The sequence below is a fragment of the Poeciliopsis prolifica genome, unplaced genomic scaffold (assembly GCF_027474105.1).
Source record: "Poeciliopsis prolifica strain line A6 unplaced genomic scaffold, Auburn_PproV2 SCAFFOLD039, whole genome shotgun sequence".
Taxonomy (NCBI): domain Eukaryota; kingdom Metazoa; phylum Chordata; class Actinopteri; order Cyprinodontiformes; family Poeciliidae; genus Poeciliopsis; species Poeciliopsis prolifica.
In genome coordinates, this window is record NW_026562414.1 from 5,715,972 (window position 1) to 5,740,298 (window position 24,327).

General features: G+C 38.2%; 2 protein-coding genes across 3 annotated transcripts; both read right to left on the reverse strand.

Moving 5' to 3' along the window:
• Positions 1 to 2,021: 2,021 nt before the first annotated feature.
• On the reverse strand, positions 2,022 to 4,164 carry uts1 (urotensin 1). The gene is made up of 2 exons (XM_055054346.1): positions 4,082 to 4,164; positions 2,022 to 3,891 (listed from the first exon to the last, which is right to left on the reverse strand). Exon 2 carries the CDS (start codon positions 3,886 to 3,888, stop codon positions 3,466 to 3,468), a length of 423 nt encoding a protein of 140 aa, XP_054910321.1. The 5' UTR covers positions 3,889 to 3,891; positions 4,082 to 4,164; the 3' UTR covers positions 2,022 to 3,465.
• Positions 4,165 to 5,794: 1,630 nt separating this feature from the next.
• mpv17 (mitochondrial inner membrane protein MPV17) lies at positions 5,795 to 24,266 on the reverse strand. 2 transcript variants are annotated; one of them, XM_055054494.1, is made up of 8 exons: positions 24,229 to 24,266; positions 23,572 to 23,648; positions 15,562 to 15,677; positions 14,551 to 14,643; positions 14,028 to 14,123; positions 8,392 to 8,424; positions 7,225 to 7,277; positions 5,795 to 7,062 (listed from the first exon to the last, which is right to left on the reverse strand). In XM_055054494.1, the coding sequence occupies exons 2-8, from the start codon at positions 23,642 to 23,644 to the stop codon at positions 6,993 to 6,995; spliced, it is 534 nt and encodes a 177-aa protein (XP_054910469.1). In that variant the 5' UTR covers positions 23,645 to 23,648; positions 24,229 to 24,266; the 3' UTR covers positions 5,795 to 6,992. The 2 variants fall into 2 exon arrangements, with proteins under 2 accessions (XP_054910469.1, XP_054910468.1); XM_055054493.1 differs by having other exon boundaries at positions 24,112 to 24,250.
• Between the last annotated feature and the right edge of the window lie 61 nt (positions 24,267 to 24,327).

Sequence of the window (24,327 nt, forward strand, 5' to 3'; positions counted from 1 at the left end):
GATAACAATATTATGAAAACATGATCAAAATGATTAAAAAATTGTTTATTTTTGCGATTATTAATGGGATTAGCTTCTGCTGCTATTAGCTAATCCAATGAGTCGCTAATCTAAACATTGATGATCGTTTATATATTTCAAAGTGAGTCACAGAAACACAGGAGCCTGGAGGCCATTTTTCCTTCTGCGTTTGTTTTCATCCCTCTTTCTCTTATCGTTTGTTCTCAACAAGTCGCTCACGACTCCATCAGCTGTCACTCTTCATTGGACTTCATGGATCTTTAGCAAGACTGTTATCAACAGGATGAGACGGAGCAGATGACATGAAAGTGATGACACATTTATCTCTAGTTCACTGGTTGCTCTCCAGCTAATCCGCTGCTCTAATTTCACAGCCTGACTCTTAAGTTGCAACATTTCTGGCAAGATGTGTAATTCTGCAGAGCACAAGAAGCTCTAAACCAGACTGATATGTTGGCTTTCAGTAGGTGTGTGAGTATGCCTACAAATGTAGATAAAACAACAACAACAGGAAGAAAACAGGTTGTTTACGGATGTGTTAGAAACTGATTTGGGTTTATTTCAAATGTAATGGACATGGAAAAAAAGGAAACAAATGCAGAGAAAACATGAAAGAAGTCATTAGTTTCTGTGTCATATCATCTGGATCATTTTTATCAAGTCCAGAGATGATGTTTGTACTCACAACGTCTTTATGTCCCATGGTTTGCAGCTGGATGCTTGTTCTTTTACCTGTCAGTTGCAGCTTCCGGGCCAAACTTTCAGTGCAGAATGTTCCTGCGCTGCCCGGGTCCAAAATGCATATGTCTGCGCAGTGATGTTGGTTTTTGGACTCCTGACTTGAACTGCAATGGCAGAAAGGTTTGAGTTTTCTGACATGACCACAGGTCTGTGGTACTCAGAGGATTCTGTGGAGGAAGCCTCGGCTCTCTGCTTGTCGATGTGCAGGACGCTGGGATGCTGCTGGTGACAAACAGATCAGACCAAGCAGCCTCTGCATTCTCTGTTTAAACACTTTTTTCTTAATAAAGTTCACTTTATCTTTATGTGGCTTGTCTTTGAACTTAAAGAATTTGTCAACTTTATGATTACTTAAGACACAATGCAAACAGCTGTAACCTTTTGAGGACTTATATTCAGATGAACCTTCATTTTGCTGCTCCCCCTTTTCTTCTGTTTGCTGCTGTTGGTGTTTTTGGAGTTGAGCTGTTGAAGGTCTATGATGTTAGTGGATCCGATGCAACTTTAACTTGTTTTTCAATATAAAAACAAGGTCAGTGAATAATGCCCTCTGACCCCTGTGTTCCTGCAGGTCACAGGCTACATTTCTCCAGCTCTCTCTCATTTTATGGGGAAGCTTTAGGACTATACGCCTCATGTTTTATGGTTAGTCCAGTTCTTTCATATGAGTAATGTGTTCTGTTAAATTTGAGCATCCATTAAGAAACAGAGAAAACGCTTACAGTGATTCAATGTCCTCATTTTTAATAGCTGGCCAATTGTTAATTTTGTCCAAACAGGCCTGTGCAATTTCAAAATGTTCAGAAAGAAGATTTTTAGCTCTAAGATAGCCCTGATGGTAAATGCTGGCAACTACGCACAAGGTCTCTATGCTGCCCCCTAGTGTATTTTTCTAGAAGTGGGACGTTCTGACCTCCACGCAGTTCTCAAACGCTCTAATAAATGATCTATATTGAAGAGGATCACCATCGAAAACAGGGATGTTTCTTGGCGGCAAGGCAGAGTTTAGGTTTTGCTGAACCAACATGGCAGTGACGTCATTTTGCCGCTGCATGACGTCAATGAACCTGACTTGTTGATCTGGTTGCTGTTGCATGCTTGTGTTCGGAGTTTGATGAGCAGAGGACATTTTATCCTCTGGACTGAATGCTTCGGCACGAGGATCAGGTTTTAGCGCTTTTCAATATATGAGTTCCCGCCATCAGAAGATTTTGAGCCACACTGTGAATTTATTTCCAACACAGATTTGACAGAGCGCACATTGTCTTCAGGATTTATTGCGTCATCAACATCATTTTTGACTTGGTCATAATCATCTGCACTTGGCTGCACAAAGGGCTTTACCTGTTCACATAACCTGACAAGCTCAATGAACTCAAACTCATTTTATTCTGAAAATGCTCGTTTTGTTTCATGAGTTTACAGAGTGAGGTGGGAAACTGAAGCTTTTATGAGACATTTCTGCATCCTGAGAAACTGAACAGCAAGAAGAGAATTCACCGAGTCAGCAAAACATTTCAATCATCCATTATTCGTCTTGCTTGCTTCAGTTTAGCGTTTCTTTTATCTTGGCACGTTTTGACTAGGACATCGAGCCTTTCTCAGTCAGTTTATTAATACTTCGTTTGGATGAAACTTCCAAGCTTTCAACACATCAGACATTTTAGCGAAACACTTTGACCTGCTTGCAGTTTTGTCGTTGCTGTTTGTAACTTTCCTTTTCTTTTAAACCCGCTGGCTGTGCGTAAAGGCGCAGCGCTTTAACCCATCTTCATGTTGACGAACCTGTAATGTAACGTTGATCATCAAAGTCCTCTCGTTTGGTCGTTTTCCTTCAGCGATTATCGCACACACAGCTGTCACTGCAGAAAGACGTTTGGAGCTTGGAGGTGAGTGACGCGCCTTTATGGCCGTTTCCTCCCGCTACCGGCGTCCAAAGAACAGGAGATGGATCCTCCAAACTTTACGCAGCCATCCAGCATTGAGATCTTTGATTTAAACTCCAAGGCCGAGGTTCAGGTTTTTTACTTGATTGTAGTGACTATTTGTCCAACACCAAAATTCAAAAATCAAAAAACTTAAGATTTCAAAATGATCAAAACAAAAAGTGAATCTAACTCAAATAGTCACCTGATGCATCGTGGATTCTGGTTTACAAAGTTCAAAAAAATCAAAAAGAGTCAAAATGCGGTTCTTTGTTTGTTTTTATTCCAGTTCAGGCAAAACAAGTTATGAGCTGATAGATTGACTGACTGACCAGAAAGACTGAAACCACATGACCACCACGTGCATAATGACCTATTTATACTGTGACACATCCAAACTGAAATGAATCAAATCAAATGAACTGCTCACCAAAAAACTTATTTTAAATAACAAATAAAACAAAAATTCTATTTATAAATCGACTAGAAAATAAGCAAATAAAGATTAAACTGAAAATGTAGAAATAGCTCCTACAACAACATTGAAAACAATCAGGAGGTTTTCCACTTTACAAGCAGATCCACTGCAGTTCAGTTCAGCGGGGATTGATGGGAGTGAGGAGTCCTGTTCCGTGTTTTCAGTCACTGCTCTTGAATAAAAACAAACAAAAAACACATGCGTAAAATGGAACCATGTGTGCGTAAAATGTTGCCAGTGGTGAAGGCAGGCGCATCATCAGAGGTTTTGGATTCTGGATGGATGAATCCTCGGGAAGCTTCACTTCCCCACCTCATCGAGCACCTTGCGGTTGAACTCAGCCTGCTTCCGTTGTTTCTCCTCCTTGGCCATCTGGATCATATTCCTCAGCAGGTGGAAGTTCAGGTCGATGGAGAGCGGCGGCTGCTCGTTGCGCTTCAGCAGCTGCACCGCGGTCCTCAGTGCCTCGTCCTCCAGCGCCTCCTCATCTTCCGGCAGCAGCAGGTGGAGGAGGCCGGGGTCCCTCCGCTGGAGCAGCCGCAGCATTTGGTCGCCCACCATGTCCGGGGTCGCCCTGCGAAGAACATCGTCCACCTGCTGCGTCTGCAGGCGGCTGGTGCCGTCCAGCCAGCCGGGGAGAGAGCGCGGTCTGCCGGCGGCGGGGCGGGGGTGTGACGAGAGGAAGACCGAGGAGAGGAGCAGCAGGAGCGGAACCGGCTTCATGTCCTGCAACCCAAAGGAAATCACGACTTTTTAAAATTAGTTCTGAAACTTAAAACATCTGACACTGTAAACATTTTTGGCAAAATAATCTAAATATTTTTTGCATGACATTTATAAAAAGAGTCATGAGGAGATTCGTCCCAGATAAAGACACTGTGACCTTTAGATGGAGGTAAAAAGCTGCAGAACTCACTTGGTTTTCGTCAGTTGATGCAGCTGAACTTTTCAGAGATGTCTGGTCTGATTCTGGAAAGTCCAGTGAGCCGCGGCTCCAGAGGTCTGCGGGGTTTTATACATCCAGCCCGCTCCTTTTTGACGTCAATGCAACAACATGCCGCAGACTTGGAAAGCGGGCAGCTCGAAAAGACGCACAGCGATGCGGCAGCTGGCGGCGCGGATGGACTGAGAAAACAAGCAGCAGTTTTTACTGATTTGTTTGTTTTTCATCTTCTGTTACTAGATGAAGGAAGAAAACGCCAGAAACTTCACTGAGTCGGTTCTTTTGGGTTTAACGTTATTTTATACATTTTGCTCCTTCCTTATGCTTTTTGAAGTTTGGTCAAAACATGTGTTTAGCATCCCAAATTATGAGGAATTTTTCATTTATGATTTTCAGGAAAAACATTTGTTCTTCCAAACTAACTGGTGAGCTGTCCATGGTGCTGAACCTGCTTCTGCTGTATAACACTGGATTTCACATGATGGCAAAAAGGAATGCATTAAATATCACAAGATAATTTCACGAGTTTATTATAAATCACAGAAACATGCATCTCTGTCTCCATTTGGCCTCTTAAAACACAACTACAGTCTCAATAATTCTCTGGGTTTTGCATAAAGGTTTATAAAATATTTTTACCCTTAAATATTTAGGTGTGAATTCACTGCATGTAGGTTTTGCCAACTTTACAAAGTGAAATGAAATGTATTTTGTCTGTTCAAACATTTCTGTCTTAATTTGGCCACAGAGTTCAACACTGAGCCTTAAAACAATCCCTGATGTCCTGCAGTCAAAGCAGCAGAAACACAAAATCTTATCAGGAATATTGGCTCTTGATTGTAGCACAAATATCTTAGTGCACTTGAAATGAAAATAAAGAGCTTTTAATGTCTGGAAAAATAGTTAAAAGTGAAAAATCTCCCTGCTTATTTCTAGTCTTTTTAGAATCGATAAATTAAAATAACCTCATAATTTTGCTTGTAAGTTAGTTTTGCTTTATATCAAGTGAACCAAGACATTTTCACTAGAAATGAGTCAAAAATAAGAGTTTGTGTTTTTGCAGTTTAGATCTGGACAAATATGTTTTTCTTCATGAAATGTGATCAAATTAAAAGTTTGGATGTTCAACATTTTTCAGAGTAAATTCCTGACTGTTATTTTAAGACACTTGCTATTTTTTTCTACATGCAGAATCAATGATTGGACTGAAAATCAGTGCAAAGGAAGTTTAAACAAATACTTCAAACTTCTGACCAAGGCCACTTACAAAGTGTTTGGAAGCAAAATATATAGAAGTGCTCCAAGTTTAGAGCATCGCTGTGTCCGGATGAACTCCATCCACCCTCCTGTTCAGGTTACTCTGCAACAACACTCCACTCGTTTTATCACCTTGGCTTAATTTGAAAATCACAGGCAGTTGGAGAGCTGCTTCAAAAACCTGCAGCGCTCTGGGTAGAGCTGCTCCCGTCCCTGGAGGGGGGAAAAGAGGCTGTTTGGCGGCGTTTCAATGCATTCGTCAGATGCTCTCCGCTTGCAGATATAGCCTGAGTGTTTGTAAATGTGGCTGCCAGCGTGGCTCAGCAGCCTCCAAAAACACAAACACTCACCAAAACTAGTAAGTTTCCCCTGAAGTTCACTGAGGCGAGACCGTCCACCGGCATTAATGAGCAAACTTTTATGGCTTCAGACGTTATGTAGGATTTTTATTAGTTAAAATGTGCACAGTAAATATTCAACATGTTCCTTAAAGTATGAAAATGCCAACCTGGCTCTTAGGGGCAGTTTTTAGGATGAAGAGATAATGATGGTTCACTTGAACTAAAATCATGGCTATGTGAAAATATAATCATTAAATCAATACATTGTACTTAATCCATTATTTTTCACTTTTTGCAACAACCAGATCTGGCTATCCACTTACCCGTAGATTCAATGAACTAATGAGGGAGGAAATATTTCAAAAAGCAACAAATTATTCCCTGATCTACAGAAATTCAAGTAGAGATGTGAAGAAAAGTCGTTAACATTAATCAATCTGGATAAAAGTAGAAAGTCGGTTTCCACAAACTTGGAAAAGTGAAAAATGGACGACCAGTCGGTCCACAAACACCGACTGGTGTTTCATCATCTAGGAAAGAGCCTCACAAAGCTGTTTCCAGTCTGGTTTTGTGACATAAACTAATTTCAATATTTCTCACCATAGCACAAGAACTTTTTAGCTAAAAACAAGCGTTTTTTTTGTAGTTTTTTTTCAGAAACTGGCGCATTTCCATGAAGCAAATGTGTTTTCAAAATGTCAAATTGTGGAATTATGTGGTCAATGGAAATGCAGCTACTGAGGTTCTTCCAAATCCAAAGTTAAACCGAAACAAAGAGTAAACCATGACGGGTAAGACTTTTAAACATTTAGAAAACAACATTTCGTTCCTGAGGGTTATTAAAATGCTGGCAGGAGAAACCAGAACAAAGTACAACAATGACTCAGGTGGAGAAGAGTCGAGCAAAGCAAACATGTAAATCAAAAATACATTATGAGTGAAGCTCATCGAGGCGATGAGGAGAACATTTCCCTCATCAACCAGCAGGTGTTAATGTACGTGTGGCTCCACTGCAGCTCTGCAGCCAAATCCCATTTCCATAAATAACAAACTTTCACAGACGTTTCTGCAAAAATGCAAGTTTGACTTTCAAGTGCGAATTTGTCACTCAGAGTAGACGAGCAATCTTCCCCGACCTTTTACATGTGAATCAGTCACAGTTTTACACTTTCAGAAGACTAAAGTAAGTTGTGCTCATTTCTCACACACACTTGCAGTCTACAGTACAAATGAGTGTAAAAATCATCATCATCAACAACAAGACAAGCTGGACTTGTGAGGTTTCTTCACATCTTGTTGGCCTTCCAGGTCAGGTAGGAGTTCCAGGCGACGGCGACGATCTGGACGACGGCCAGCCTGCAGCCAGGAGCAAAAACCGACCATGTGGGAATGCACTGACACTGGGGTTGGTAGATTTAAATTCACTCAAAAATATCAGCTTCTAAATACATTTGCAGGTAAATAAAGCTCAGTATCTCCCAATATGACTGGAAAGCAACAGAAACATAAAAATCTCACCTGTGATGCAGCGGGACGAAGTAGAAATTAGCGATCTGGACTGGAGGCCACAACTAAAAAAACATTAATACCATGAATTTATGTTTATAAAGAGTAACTAACCGCAAATTAACTTTCTGCTGTTAAACAAGAGACCAGCGGTGGACAGATTACCAAAACATGTTACTTAAGTAAGAGTGTTGCTACTTCAACATATTATTACTAATGTAAAAAGCCCAAGAAATTCCTCAAGTAAGAGTAAAAAAATATTTGGTAAAAACTACTGAGTAAAGGATTAAATAATCATCATTTAATATTTAAAAATTACACAATCAGACAGACCAAAATAAAAGTTACGTTTAAAATGCAGTATTTTAAGAATGAAATTGACAATAACTCATCTAAGAGCAAAAAAACAACCAAATCAGGTGAAAGAAAAATGTTTCTAAATCAGTTTATTTTAATGAAAAACTTCTGAAACTTTAACAAAATCTGCAGGTGTGTCTGAGTCTGGACAATTTATGGTTAAAAATGTTTGTTTTTCATTCAGAGGATCTTAACGGTTTCATCTTTATTTGTATGTGTGAATTTTTACATTTTTATGTAAATTTACTAAAAACTGCATGATGTAACTTTTATATTGGAAAAAAAAGTTTTACATTTCTATTTAAACGTCATGTTGTGACAGTATGATATGAAACATAATATGTTATCGGTTTCAGTCAAAAACAATCAATCAGAGCCAGGAGGAGGGTCTTAGCGCTGTCAATCAAGATCATGTAAGAGCTGTCAAATAAAGAGGCTGAATCTGCTGCACAGAATCATACACAAGCTTGACTGACAGCACTAAGACCCTCCTTGTGGCTCTGATTGGTTGATAATTGTTTTGTTTTCTTAACACTGGAAAAAGGCAGAAAGCTTTTTTTTTTTTTTTTTTTACAGATTATTATTGTCTCGACAAATTTGTTGAAATTATATTTGAAAAACAGTCACATAATGCAGCTTTAACAGTGCAATGCTTGGCCTGAAACCGTCTCAGTGCTTCCCTCCTCAGGTTGAATGGTGCTACTGCAGTTGATTTTTAGTAAATGTTTACAACTCTACAGCTTCGTTAGTGTCTACAGTCTGATGTTCGGAATAAAAAATAATCTCACAACCATGATGGCAAAAACAAAATAAGAAACTTACAAAGTAGTTAGAGATCAGGGCGTCTGGGTAATCCTGTGAGAAAATGAAAAAATATATTATTGTATAAAGAAAAACAAGCAATAAATTGCACTTCAAAATAAAAATAAATAGTCCACAGCACTAAACATAATTATTATTAAGATACAAACACAAAGACATTAAAGTTAAAGGTATTTTATTTAAAGTATTTTCTTTACTCTTTTTGTGGAACTGATGTGACCTGAATGGGTTTGCTCAAATATTTCATGTGTGCAAAGCATCTATATGAGTTAATGTCATAACATGAATGAATAAAAACAAATTAAAAGGTAAAAATAAATACAAACATAAGAATTTTAGCTCTTAACATTTGAGACCAAACCAGAGAAAATCTTCAGCTTCACAAACAGAATCTGCATAAAAACGTTGCAGAAATAATTGATGCTTGGACAGAAACCGTCTGCATCTCTGCATGTTCGTTGCTTTAAGGTTCTGTTTCAGTATGAATATTTAATTTCACATTCAATGTCACAGCCCAACAATCAGTGCAGACAATGATTAAGTTCATTCATGAAACATGAAGTTCTCTCAGCCACCGAGGAACAAGTTGCTCACATCCTCGTCATGAAGGACGGAGAAAAGTAACAAACTGGAAGAAAAGGTTCGGCTGCGCAGGGAAGGACTCGGTGAAACGGTTATTAAAACTCAAGGTTTTTCCTTTTTCATTTGAATTCCTGTCCCCTCACATAAATTAGTATTCCACCTGACAGAAACAGAAATAAAGAGCAAGCCAGGTCTGTGGAACTGAGACAAAACATTTAAATTCACCAAACTGGAGTTTAACTACAGATATTCAATATTTATGGAATAAATTCATACAAAGAACCAGAAAAACAGAATAGAGGATGGAGTGATGAAGAAAAGAGTAATGGGAGGAAAGAAAGAATTAGATTCAGGGAAGGATGGAAGGAAGGAAGGAAGGAAGGAAGGACAGAAGAAAAGAAGGAAGGAAGGAAGGAATCTCAAAATGGTGTTTGAATGTGAAGCCAGCTGATTATTATCATCATCATTATTATAAAATGGTGCTGATCTTTTTAAACAATCAGAATAAACAAAAATACAAGAAGAGAAAAAAACCCAAAGAAACCAAAACAGATGAGATTAAAGAAAACATTTTATAAGACATAGAGCTTTAAATACATAAAAATATAATTAATTTTGTGTTTTAATCGTGTTCAACTGCTTCACTGGTTCCTTCTGCATCAGCAGAGATGATTCATCTGATCAGGATGTTAGTAACTGAAATATTTGGGTCATTAATCAAAGAGACCCTGGAATATAATCAGAGATGGTTCTTAGGGCCTCAGTTTGACCTTTTGACCCCACAGTAAATACTAAACAAGGCCATTTGGTAGCAGACAAAACACCACAGAAGTAAAGTTTCACGTCATTCTACCTAAAGGTCACCTGAATGTGTCGGCGTATAAAAACAACAAGCCAATGTTCCTGGTCTGTTTCTTTTTTTCAGGCTGAAACATTTTTCTAATTACGGACAAACAAGCTACTTCACCACCGGAGGTTAAAACACGTCACAAACTTCAGACAACAGAACTAAAGGAGACATTTTCGGCCGACTTTAAATTGTTGCATTCAGACCCGTCTGTGTTTGTGTCCCAAACAGAAACTCAATTTATATTCTGAAGGAGTTCAACAGAAAAAGTATTTAAACTTTAAAGTGATGACGACGTCAAACTTTGTTCTGCTATATGACACATTTTCATGATGCCATTTAGAGAAATATTTAAATGAAAAATAGATTTACATTTTGTGTAATTTATTTTTTGTGTAAAAAAATTGCAATGTTTTTTGTGACAATAAAATTATTTTTGTTACACAAAATTCAAATATATTTTCCATTTTATTTTTTATTTTTTCAAATGGAACTTGATGTTTTACCCCTAACCTCTAGAGGGAGCTAAAAGGAATAACAAAGAGCATAAACAAGGTGGAACATTTACTGAAAGATTTAGGAAATTCATGACTGAATTTTTTTTTACAGAACCAGAACTGAGGTTTTACTTTTGGTTTAAAATGTTTGATCTAAACACGTCAGTTTCACTAATTTTGATGCAGCTGAAAAAACAGATTATTAAGGCGCAAAAATTTTATTTCAATGAAAAAAAGTTTGAAGTTGACATGACTTCATTCAGCAAATTCATTTTTGTGATTCCAATTTCAGCAATCTTCTTGTCAATAAACAGCAGCAAGTGACAGACCGATGCATCTGAGGTGCACAAATGAGCATTTTAGCAGATCCTTCCTCCTCTTTTCACATTTCTTCTTCACCTGAATTATCCCACTGTGAGACAATAAAATATATTTCTGATCCAACAGCGCCTGTGGAGTCTGAGATGGCGCTTTTTGAACATTGCAGGGTCGGATGTTGGGTGAGTTTGTTGACCATGAACTCGTGGGAAGACTGGCAGCTGTCTCAAATGTTTTCCATTTCACATTGTAGATTGATGGACTTCAAATTGTTTGGAAATGATGATTGATGGGCAGAAAGGTCTGAGGGTGGGACGCTGAAGCTGATGGCAGTGTGTCCTCACTGAACTCCTGCTGTTTTTTAGAGGTGGCTACTAAAACTTTACAAATTAATCAAATCGCATAATAAATTAAAACAAATTTTCATTCTGATTATTACTGTTAAAGGGAAATTTTGTTTACAGAGACATTAAAATCTGTTTTCTTAATGGTTTCAGTTGTGTGGTTTTTATTTCCATTGTAAATTTAGTTTTGTTGTGCTTTATTTTGGATATTTGCAATAACTTTCAGTTCCAGGGTTAGTTGTTCTTTAAAAAGATAGAAAATTGTTCTTTTATTCATCTTTGAGTGCCTGAAGTTGCATTTTTTGTGCGTCAATATAATAAGCAGCAATGGTGGACTGATGAATAATTTTGGTTTACTTAATGTCATCACCCTGAAATTGTTCAGACCACATAATTTTTTTAAGTACTTATGTTACATAAAAGATAAGAAAAAAAAAGTGTCAATAAATAACAGGGCTTTAGCATTTAATCAAGTTTCCTTATAATTTTCTGGTATTTACACTTGAAGGGGTCCTAAGATTCACATTTACACAATTTTATTCTTTTATTTGGGATTGAGCTGCTTCTAAAAACAGCTGACAAACTTTAAAAAAAAAGAAAAAGCATATTTATAGGACTAAATTAATGTTTTTGTTGCCTGTTACCAAGCTTCCCAAGTGGAGCTCTAACAGGGTTTTACTGCTGTATTCGCTGTACAATGGCTGATGGAGAAGATAAATCTGTTTGTTTGCTTGTTGGTTGTGCAGGAGGCTCCACGTCTGCTTTTCAAAGATGTACAGATGTATAATTGCAGGTATTTTCATGTGTAAGGTAAAACTCTGAGTTAGGGGGCGTGGCCAACAGCAGCTAATATGGATTCAAAGTGACAAAACGTCCAAAAACCACTCGGCAGATTAATCTCATCATCTAAGAATGATTTTGTGCAAAAAATTTCCATAAGAATATTTTGTAAAGCCATAGGAATATCCTAGGCTGTTCAAGGAACATCAAGATAATACAATGTTGCTGTTCAATGTGCATTCAATAATGGGCTCAAAAACATAAAACGTGTCCAGAAAGATTTGATTTTGTGAATAGCCGTTTAGTCGCCCGCTCCATCAGTTCTCCTCTCACGCTCCCGGTCGCCAGGCGTCAATGTAATGAGCTCATTTGTCATTTATTTTGTGTCCTTTCTGACATTTACCAGGTTGGCCTTTCAGGTCCAAGCCTCTCCTTTGGTAAATAATTGATGGTGATCAGCGGCACCCTGGGTAAGCAAAGCGTTGATGGACGTTTGAGCAGCTGGCACAACATGACGGTCCGCTCTGACCTGGCATACAAACACACACACACACACACACACGCGCGACTATATACGGAGCTATGAGTCACCCTGGCTGGTTCGACAATCCCTCTTCCTCCTCGCATGTCTTCCTCCCTCCCAGGAAATAGTTTCCAACATTAATGAAGGTGTTTGAGGTCTTCAATTGTTTCCACAAAAAAAAAATCTAACTTCCTCCTTTTGGGTCAATATTTGTAACTGCGTTTTGGCCAGTTTGTGTGGACCTGCAGAGTGATTCTAATCCTTTAGAATCCCATCAACCCGTGAGTAGGCGCATCAATCGCAAAGCCCTGCAAGGAAGCTAAGAGACCTGATAATAAATGCGACAATGAGTTACCAAGTCGCCCCAAACTAGACCCCGAGTCAAAGGCTCTACAGAGCAGATCATCTGTCACATGACGTTGAGGACGAGGACACCTGGCATTAGCACTCAAAGCCTCATTTGGCGCCACAATGAGGGATGCTATGGCAGATTTGACATAAGGTATGTGGCCCAAGCCGAAATTGGGCGCATCTTGCATGTCCGCCAGGGCCCTGCCATCAGAGCTTGGCCCTGAGAAGGCCTTAGTGTCTGCCCAACAGGCATGGACCTCCTTTATATATTCAGCAGATGGGGGAACCATAAAGGACAACCTAGCAGTAGGACGTTGAAAGAAAGCACTGGAAGCAGCAGGTTGGTTCTGTGGAGCATCCAGCTGCAACCAAGCAAGAGAAGTTCTCAAAGCGCTCACTATCGAACCATCCTCTTCCAGAGCAGGAAGAGATACGCAAACTGACTGTCGACAGATGCGAGCCAGAGTCGAACTGATCTTGAAAATCAGTGCCAGATGCTGCCAGGGATATAGTAGAGTCTTCTAAAGCAGAGAGTCCTGAACCCATGCTCTGTCCTGGGTCAGGGTCCCCAGTCAGACCAGTGCTATGCCCGTCCCTGAAGGACTCAAGCAGCGGTTCTGACCCTCCAGCACAGAAGTCAGATGAGCGCCTGTCCAGATAGGCCCTCTGAATAACTGGAGCTCTTCTTGGTCCTCTTTCGCAGAGGCTCTATAGCCTCAGGAGACATATGATGGCATCTTGAAAGTTACCCAAACGAGCAGGACAGAACAATTAGGGACAAAACAAGAGGGACACAGATCATGCCCATCCTCCAACTGGAGAGAGGCCAAACACACTCTGCAGCACAGCATGTCTAGCATCTCACGCTCACAGGACCAGGTCAGGTCGAAGTGAAGTTGCCACTCTTGACACATAAGCCGACGAGCGAATAGGCCAGGGAACCCGGTCAAGCACAAAATGCCACAAGGAGTTCCCCAGCAGCGGAAAAAGCTGCAAGGAGCACTACGAGCACCGTATCTACAGAAACAGTACGAACCCTGCATGGGTGCAACACTCAATGAGGCAAGCCGAACATGGCTGCACAATGTAAGAAAAACAAGCCCAAAACGGCTGCTATGTAACAAAAAGAAAAAACTTGAAGGCCTCTGGCATTTGTTTGGTGTGGAGTGCTTTAAAAGTAGTTTACCCAACTCATTTTCAGCTGTGGGACTAAATTAAAACCAATAATTTGTTCACCCTCTTCTGAATGAAGTGGGCGACAAATGTTTAGCTTATTTGGCTGCTGGAAAAATGTGGTTTATCTCTACTAAATCAGGCTAACAGTATTAACTGAACACTTGTCTTCAGCTTCAATATATTTATTTTAATGATAGTTCAGATCTGTATTTGCTCACCCTCTTAAGTTTGGCAATGTTCTCCTCCATTGTTAGTCCGTTCAGGGCTCCAGAAATGCAGAGGAAAGTTCCCAGGAAGCACGGAGCAAAACACAACTGAGAACCCGAACAAATAATAAAAAAAATAAAAACAGAAGAAAGGAATCAGTGGTGCGTCTGGTACTGCTACATAAACACTTCAAAATAAGAGCATGAATATAAACAGCTAACAACATGGAAGAAATTTTACACCTAAAACTTCAATATAGATGTTAAACTTTATTCAACTAAACATTTACAAAACAGCAAAGTAAATTGGCACTCTACAATTTATCTAAAAAATATTTAAGGAAAGCTAAGTTAAGCAAAAATGCCAAGCAAAACAATTTGCTCTGCTAATTGTGCATTAGCAAGTTAACGAATGTTTTTCCTCCACTGAAAGAAATCTTGGGTACTGAAGCGACTTTTTAAGTAATTACAGACAGAATAAACTTAATAGGCTGTACATAATTTACAGTCAATGCTAATCACTGTTTTCTCTCACCTGGTCAACAAGCATTTTCTTCATGGCGTCCGATTTAGACCCTCCAACCACAATCCTGTCCAAAACTTTGTACCAGCTGCCGATTACCGGACCCTTTGTTGTGGAAAGGAAGCAAATTCTCCTCAAACTTAAACGCAGATTTACAGAAAACTTGGACAAATATGTATCTTATATATGCCAGTAAGATTATTTCACAGGTTTATTTGGAAAATTCTAACACATTTTGCTGCATATTTAGCAAATCTTGTAAAACAAATTCATAGTTCTGTGAAAAAAAGATTTTACCAACTTAGTAGTTTCTACAAGTTCGTTCTAAAAACAGACGAAGATAAAAGAGTAAAAGTTTGACAATAAAGATACATTATTTTAAAAGAGTCACCTGGCTAAAAATGTATTAAATCATCAACCAGCTGCTACATTTCATGAAAGATAAATAACATTTTTTGATTATTGCCACACATATTTAACCAAAAAACCACTTAAACAGAACCTGTCTTACTATGTTTTGTCTTCAGTTTTGTGAAAATTCTATATTGATCTAAAGATAAGATGACATTTGCAATAAGTTTTTAATTTATTCTTCCACAAATATTTCCACTGATTTGCACAGATCTTAATTGAAAGGCTGGATTGTTAAATCGATGCCACAGCAGCAAATAATGAATTTGTTTTAAACCCTAGAATTATGGACAGTGTAATTTTAGACATATCAGAGGAAAAATATCTCTAAACCTCATCACAGTTAAACCTCAGCATTTTCTGCATATATTTTTAGATCCAGTGTTTGATAAATTCTAGATTTAAGACGATTACTGCAGCACAAACAAATGCTTTCGTCACAAAGACGTAAGAATCAAATGGGCAGCTTTTAAAGGTAAATCGTACAGCTGTCACCAGGATTTACTGGATAAACTAGTCTGACAGAGAAGAAATTGCTTTTGTTGAATGTAAACGTTAATAAAAGAGTCCCATCAAACCATCACAAATGAGATAAATCAGAACCAGTTTTACCACAAAGAAGAATCCTATACTCATCATCCGGGCTGTTCGTCCCACATTGTGATGAGCTAATCCTCTCCTCTCAATCAGCTGTTGGGAGATGACATCACCCACACCCACTAGAGACCCTGCAGGACAAAAAAGCTGTCAGGACACGGCGCCTGGTGTTAAATGAATGCGATCCCCGCAGATTCGCTTTGTCGCTGCAAAAAGACGTTTTCAGTACGAAGCTTTTGTTAAACAGGAGCAGGATGAACAGAGCTCATTTATTTTGTTGAATTATGGCAGAAAGCAGGCGGTGATGCTCAGTGTTGAACTCGAAAATGATCAGGTCACTATCAAAGGTCGCAGGAAGAATGCATTTTCAAATCGATCTGCTTTTTAATGTTCTGGCGTTTGAAAAGTGTGTTTTAAATGCTTTCTCGGCTTGCTGAATGATAACAGTTGCATAAAAAAAGCAATAATAGATGTTGGAGATTCCAGGTTTAGCAAGTCCAATTTAAGACTGAATACCTTTTTTTATTGTGCGATTCATTGCTTATTGCGATATGCTTTGGCATGCACACTGAAGAGAACAGGCGTTTCAACGTGCGTTCGTTTATTCTCCTTTTCAGAACAGTACAACACAACTGCAGTACACAGAAGACACAGCAGAGGTCAGCATAACGGCCTCTCCGTTAACCATTAAACAAAATTACTCCTTATTTCAACACTCCCACTTAATTTTCTTTAATGGTATTAAGACACAAGAAAGTGCTGAAATACTTTTAACTCAACCTTTTTTCTGTTTATGGTTTACTTTTCGTCTTGCTATACTTAACAAAAAAACATTGTTAACTTTTTAATGAACACTACAAAGCAAGACATTCTACCACAGATTTATATTGGAAAAAGTCCAATCTCTCTTCTGAAATTTTCAAACTTCTGTCTTGCAAGAGGTTTTGTCAAGATATCTGCCTTCATCTTATCAGTTGGACAATATTCTAATTTGACTTCACCATCCCGCACACACTCCCGAATGTAATGGTAACGAATGTCTATGTGCTTGGTTCTTGAATGGTCCACCGGATTCTTTGCTATTGCAATGGCTCCTTGGTTGTCCTCCAGAATCACTGTAGGCTTTGTGACCATTCCAAGATCATTCAGTAATCTTCTCAGCCAGGTACCTTCTTGAGCTGCTTGACTGAGAGATACATACTCAGCTTCTGCTGTTGAAAGTGCAACCGTTGCTTGTTTTTTGCTCAGCCAGCTCACTGCTCCTCCACTGAGTAGAAATATGTTGCCTGTTGTTGAATGGCGGTCGTCCAGATCTCCAGCCCAGTCAGCATCAGAGAAACCAATCAAATCTTTGTTCCCTGCACAGTCAAACCTTAGAGCAAGGTTAACCGTGCCCTTTAGGTATCGAAGAATCCTCTTCACAGCAGTCAGATGTGCAGTATTTGGATTTGCATTGAACTTTGACACTGCACTCACTGCTTGTGCTGTCCGGTCTTGTTGTCATCGCAGCATACAGTAGACTTCCAACCATAGACTGATATGTGCTTGGATCGACAGGATTACTGACACCATCATCCTTTTTCAGCTTTACACTGATGTCAGCAGGGGTTGCAACAGGATTAGCTTTATCCATCCCGTATTCAATGTACTGTTTCTGATGAAGACAGATGCAGTTTTTCTCTTTGTCTTGAATAACTGAGATGCCGAGGATGTAGGACAGTTCACCCAAGTCCTTCATTTTGTAGCGCTCTTGAAGAGTCAATTTTAACTCATCCATGCTTTCAGTTGACTCTGTAATCAGCATCAGATCATCCACATAAACTGCAATTATCTCCAGCTCCTGTGATAACCTCACAAACACACATGGATCTGAGCTGCTCTGCTTAAATCCAAGGTCCAACATGAATGTTGTGAACTCTTTGTTCCAACAACGAGGAGACTGTTTTAATCCGTAGATTGATTTTTTTAATTTGCATACAAGATGCTCCTGACCTGGTTTGATGTATCCCTCAGGTTGTTCCATGTATATTTCTTCCTCTAGGTGTCCATTTAAGAATGCAGTGACAACATCCATTTGATGTACATGTAGGTTATTCTGGATGGCAAAGGACAATAATGTACGAATTGAGCTAAAAACGTACCACAGGCGAAAATGTTTCATAGTAGTCAGCACCATATAGCTGTGAGTAGCCTTTGGCAACAAGTCTGCACTTGTATCGCTCCACATCTCCATCACTTTGATGCTTGACTTTGAACACCCATCTTGACCCAATGACCTCTTTGTCCTTTGGTAGTTTCACCAGATCCCATGTTTCATTTTCTTCCAGTGACTGGTATTCCAAATCAGCCGCTTCTTGCCATTCTTTTGCATTTGGACTCTTTAATGCTTCCTTCAGTGTGATTGGTTCTGTGACCGAACACACACTAGCATAATGGTCAACAGTCACCATATCTGCAAACTCGTCATATCCATATCTCTTTGGAGCCCTTCTGATTCTGCTTCCTCTTTTAGTAGTTTCCTCAACAGTAACATCATCAGTTGTTTCTTTTTCTTCTGTGATGGTAACCATCTCTTTCTCTGGACAGGAAACTTCGTCCTTCTGTCTCCAGTCAAAGTCAGACTCATTAAAGATGACATCTTTTCGAATCAGAATTCTCCTTTTTTCTTCATCAAACAGACGATATCCTTTTGCGTTGTTTGCATATCCCACAAACCTGAGTTTTACAGCTTTCTTGTCAAGTTTTCGTCTTTGAACATCTGGAACATGTGCATAGGCAACACAACCAAACACTCTCACATGGCTCATGTCAGGTTTTTTACCAGACCATCGTTGGTACGGTGTCTCTTGCTTCAGAACAGATGTCGGCAATCTGTTTTGTATGTAGGCTGCTGTTGCTACTGCTTCAGCCCAGTACATTTTTGGTAGCTTAGCATGTGACAACATGCTTCTAGCTGCTTCAACCAATGTCCTGTTTTTTCTTTCTGCAACTCCATTTTGCTGAGGTGTATGAGGTACAGACATCTCATGGTGGATACCTTGAGCTTTCAAATATTCTTGAAACTCACTTGAATGTACTCCCCACCATTATCTGATCTCAGTCTTGTAACTTTGTGTCCACACTCATTAGAGAATGTTCTCTCAAACTCCTTGAATTTGCTTAAGACTTCACTTTTATGTTTCATGAAGTAAACCTTACAACAGCGAGAAAAGTCATCTATGAAGGTTACAAAGTATTTTGACCCACCTATGGATTCTGTCTGCATGGGTCCACAGACATCACTATGGATCAGTTGCAGCTTACGTTTGGAACGGATTTCTCCCACTACTTTACATGGCTGTCTTGTGAGCTTGCCGTCCACACAGGCTTCACAGAAAGGAAGTTCTTTGTCTGCAGAGAATTTCACTCCATTCACCAAATCTCCTAACTTCTTTAGTTTTGGTGGTGTGACCCAGGCGCTGATGCCACAGACTAGCTGTTACTGATGCACTTGATGCACCATGACAGACTGGTGAAGATCCTTTAAGATTCAACTGGTACAGTCCATCAGATCTTTGTGTTTCCCATTCCTTTAAGAGTTCCATCCTTGCCACGTATGTAGCACTGAGATTTTTTGAACTGCACTGTATTTCCTTTTCTTGTTGCAGCTCCCACTGAAAATAGATTTCCAGACAACTTTGGAACGTATAACACGTCATACATTGTGGCGGGTTTAGCATCACTTATTTTGAAGGTCATGTTCAATTTAACAATGCCGAAACCTTGAGCTTCCACCACCCTGCCATCACCCAGTTTTACAGACTGTGTTTCTGTAAACTGCTGGTAGTTTTGAAGAATTTCTTTGTCACAGGTCATGTGTTTTGATGCTCCAGAATCAATCAACCACTCATGTTGTCCTGGTCCTTCAGTTAGATTAGCATTTTCTGCAACAAATGCACTCTCAGAGGGATCTTCTTCATTTTCACACACTGCATTTTTGGCTTTGTGATTTTTATTTGTTTTTTCCAGCTTGGACAGTTACGCTTTATGTGTCCTTCTTTGCCACACTTGTAACATTTCCATGAACTCTGTCCTTCAGCTCCCACTACTTTTGAACGGCCCTGCATTTCTCTGGAAACTTGTGTTGACATGGCTGATACACCACCACCTGATGTAGCCACACTGTAGTCATCATTGACATTTACTCTTTTTTGCTCTTCATTGATTAATGCTTGCTGCACAAACTGCAATGTCAAATTGTCCATCTTTGTTTCGAGAGCAGTGACTATCGTAGCATAGCTTGGTGGTAAGCTACCCAGGAGAGTTACAATCTGATCTTCCTCTTTAACCACAGCACCTATTGCTCTTAGCTGATCAGTCAGTTCCTTCATTCGTTTCAAATGATCATTTAAGCTGTCCTTTTCTTTCATTTCACATCTGAAATATTTCTTCTTCAAGAACAGTTTATTTGCTAAAGTGTCTCTCTCAAAATGTCCTTTTAGCATGTCCCAAGCTTCTTTTGGAGTTTGACAGCTTGTTATCAAATACAACTGGGGTGTACTCACATTTAGCACTAACATAGAAAATGCTCTTTCTTTCCGTCTCTCGAATTCTGCCCGAGCTTGTGTGCTAGCATCCGGAGTTAGCATGTCCGTCTCCGTTAGCATGCCCCACAGTCCTTTAGCCTTTAGCAAATGCTCCATTTGAAACTTCCACGTTGCCCAGTTCTCTGGTCCATTCAGCTTGTCGATAAACATCTTATCATCCATTGTGAATCCCACAATTCCGTTTATCCGACTCAAAAACTTCAATTACCGAAGGTTTTTAGCGACACTCTGGGCCCATAACCTGAAGAGAACAGGCGTTTCAACGTGCGTTCGTTTATTCTCCTTTTCAGAACAGTACAACACAACTGCAGTACACAGAAGACACAGCAGAGGTCAGCATAACGGCCTCTCCGTTAACCATTAAACAAAATTACTCCTTATTTCAACACACACCTCCAAATTGTACATAAAAGCTGATTGCTGAGAATGGACAACTAAAGCTTGTGGCATTTTCTCCGCAGCAGCATGGCTCAAACTGATAATTATTTTGCACTAGTTTAGTGTAAAATATGAAATGAAACTTCTCATATTTTACTCTAACTTAAGACTTTCTTATGTAGGGATTTAATAAATACAGATTTTCCAGACAGTCAGGGGTTAATGAAGGCTGGAGGAAACTTTCACACCTGGAGCAGAGAAGCAAACAATCTCTGACCTTCCTGTTATCACGCGACTGCTCTTCATCCTGGAACATATTTATTCCAGATGTTTGCTCAATTTTCCACCATGCTGCTGAGCTGGAACATTGCAGAGAAAATCCTGTCTAAATTAATAATTAATCACAAAGTTAGAGAAAACGAGCTGGAAAACGCTGCATAGAATAATATGACTGAAGCTGTAATCCAGCAAAAATATCCTTATTGTTTAAAATTGGGATGTGATTTAACCAACAACAAATGTCCTTAATTTGCTTCCAATATAGAGACAATGTAATAAAAAACCAAAAATTTAATAAAAGTGTAAAATTTATCAAGACATAAATACAAATATAAATATTCTATGGATACTTGAATGGAATGTTTTCTTGTCTTTCCTGTTTTTAAGAGAAATTGACTTTGCATCTCCTTATACTTGTATGCCACTCTGATCAAGTTAAAAACCCAAAATATTACATAAAATGTTACATTTTATATGAATTTAAAATAATTATTTCTTACAGTGGGATTTTTTTCTCAACTGAATAAATAAATGTTCTTAGTTTAAAGAATTGATTTTTCAAATCTTTTCATGGTTGCTGCATTTAAAGATGAAATTACTTTATAGATTTTGAACACCAATAAATTCTAAGCATAAAATAAAGTAGATCAAATTGAATTAAAGTAAAATAAATATTTGAATTTGATAGATATTAAATGTCTGTATTGAAAAATAAGGTTGCTTAAAAAAAGATGTTTTTATATTTTTGGGTTGCACAACCAGTAATAAATTATGTAGTCAAATAAAAAAGGTTGGAGACAAGAAAAGGTTATAAATCCAGTTTCGCTTTAATTCTGCCTTATATTTAATATATACATATATATACTTGAAAAATTACAGCCATGTTCTGCTGCTGAATTGAAAATGTATTTATAGCAGTAGTAAAAGTCTGAAGGAGAGCAGCTGAATCTAACAGCAGCTGAGAAAAGGTAACCTTTTCTTTGGTTGCAGGTTCTCCCATAGAGGAGCTTATAAAACGTTTTAAATGTGGTCACATCAAATGTCAACGTTTGACTCACACATTTTCCTTGCAAATAGATTCAGACTCCATCAGGTTTTTTTTATTTTTATATTGTGCTGCAAAATCTGATTTGTTTTTTGTTCATTAAAAATGCACACTATAGTTTTTACGATTTTAATTTAAAAACAACTAATTATTTTCCTTCCACTCCCGAAATATACAAAGATTTTAAGGGCAGTTGCAAGAGCGAGTGAGGTGGATTAGCAGAGCTGGCTAACAACTGAAAACGTAATCCAGGACATTTTAATATGAAATGTCTCTGCTACATCATATGTCTTCAGTCAGAGGATACTACAAATTTGCTGCAAGGCTGACTGCTACTGGAGATCCTTCCTGCCCACAGCATTGTAACTAGATACTTCTAATTACCCTTTGGGATAAATAAGGTTTTTTATTGTTATTATTGAATTTGTTACATCTAAAATGTGCAGGAAATGTGACCTTGCAGGGCCCCAATAACATGCGCAAATTTTTTCATTTAACAAACCTTTGCAGAAAATAATGCATTTTATATCCAGCAATAGAAAACTGCAAAAGCCAGATTTTATTTATTTACCACCCCATGTAAAAGATCTAAAACTTCAAAATATTAAATATTACAATTAGAAATTATGGATTTCATTTAAAATGTGCAAACTGAATCTCTACAAATAAAATTGCATAATTTTAGCTGGATTATGTCCTGTTTATTTAAGTTTAACTGTCACAAGAAACACTTTAAAAGTTAAATGCAATTCAAAAATATTGTTTATGATTCCTGATTAGGATTTAATATAAAATATATCAGTATTTCTGAAAGACAATAACATTTACAGAGTAAAAGTCTTCTGAGCAAATTTTCCTCTAAATCTGAATTTCTGAATGAAATAGTCTGGAAGACAATGATTCTTTCATTTGAATTAAGGCTTTATTTTCACAAAGTCTGATGTTCTCCTGGTGGACGCAACGTGACGAGTATCTGCTGCCATCTAGTGGCGATAGACCTGAACTACTTTGCAATTTAATTCGATCGTTACAAAAAACAAACAAAAGTCAAATATAAAACAAATATTAATGCAATAAATACATGTATTTGAAATTATTTAAATGCTAAAATAGTGTTTCAATATTTTAAAACATGTTGTAAGAGTTTATTTAGAAAGCAACAATAATTAGATTTTAGCAAATTATTTTTTTAATTTTAATTAATGTTACTGACTGTAATTTATTTCCATCAAAGCGAGTTGGCTCTAACAGAAATTTTAGTTGATGGGCAGATTAACCAATCAATAACACCAATGTAAAATAATTTCATGATTGCGGGATAGAAAAACATGACGTCATTCAACAAATAGAAGTTGAAATGCTTATTTTTTATTAATTTCAATTATAATATGTAATTAAGCTGTGTGTATATTTATCTAGTAGGATATGAAAACTCTTCTATATTTAATAAATTAGCAATTTACTGGGGCACTTTTGGTCTTCCATACTTTCACAGAAAATATTGATTCATCAATTTCACTTGTTAAAAGAACAAAGGTCAAAAGTTCAAAACTGAGGTGAACTGTACACTGGAGGAAAGGTTTGGTGAAAAACTGACCTGCAGTCCAACATTTTTAACCTCATTTAAAGCAAAAAAACAAGTTTCTAAGTACATAAATGACCATGGCTCCTTTTATAAGGTGCTTACTGCATATTTAAATGATTCCAGTGAAAGCAGAGGTGAAACATATTCCCTACCAGCTGTGACTATCTGGACTGACCAGGGGTATTTAGTCATCAAGGTCTGATAGGATCTCCACAGGCTGGCCATCCTCCTTAAAAAAAGGAAATGTTGATAAAAACAAAAACAGACAAATCAGAAGCAGCGTGACTTCAATGAAGTAAACCTGCAAATAAGCATCCTTATGTCCACAATTAGGACAAAAATCGTATCGACGCTGTTCTAGGATATTCCGTTGAATTCTAATTTAGTTATACCAACGATGAAGCAGCGATACATTTAATGCATTAATTTAAGATGAGCCTGCACATTTTTCCCATATTACATGTATTCAACTGGATCCCAAATTAGCATATTCAGAGATTTTGTCAACGCCGAATTAAAGACCATAATCACATTAATACAACTCACCAACGATTTACTCTTTAGCTAAAATAATTTTCAGAATTTTCAAATGAAGCCCAGAAGCTCATTCTTTTTCAACGGAGTTTGGACAGACAAGGATTCGGAAGTTTTAAAAGTCTGCTTTTTAGTGCTTTTCCGTTAAAGAAAAATACCTTAAACATCGAAGTATATCTTCCGGAATAACAGTTCTGCTTAACCGCTAAACATGTCGCAAAGAAGTGGATTAATTTACGGAGGAAAAAGCAGTAAATGCAAAACGTGTTACATGCCTGCTGGCGAGTCTGGCTGAACACGGAGAGTTAACGATGCCTTCACGTGCTCACATCAGCTCGGATTTTTGACTTACATAAAAACTGTTCCGCTACTCA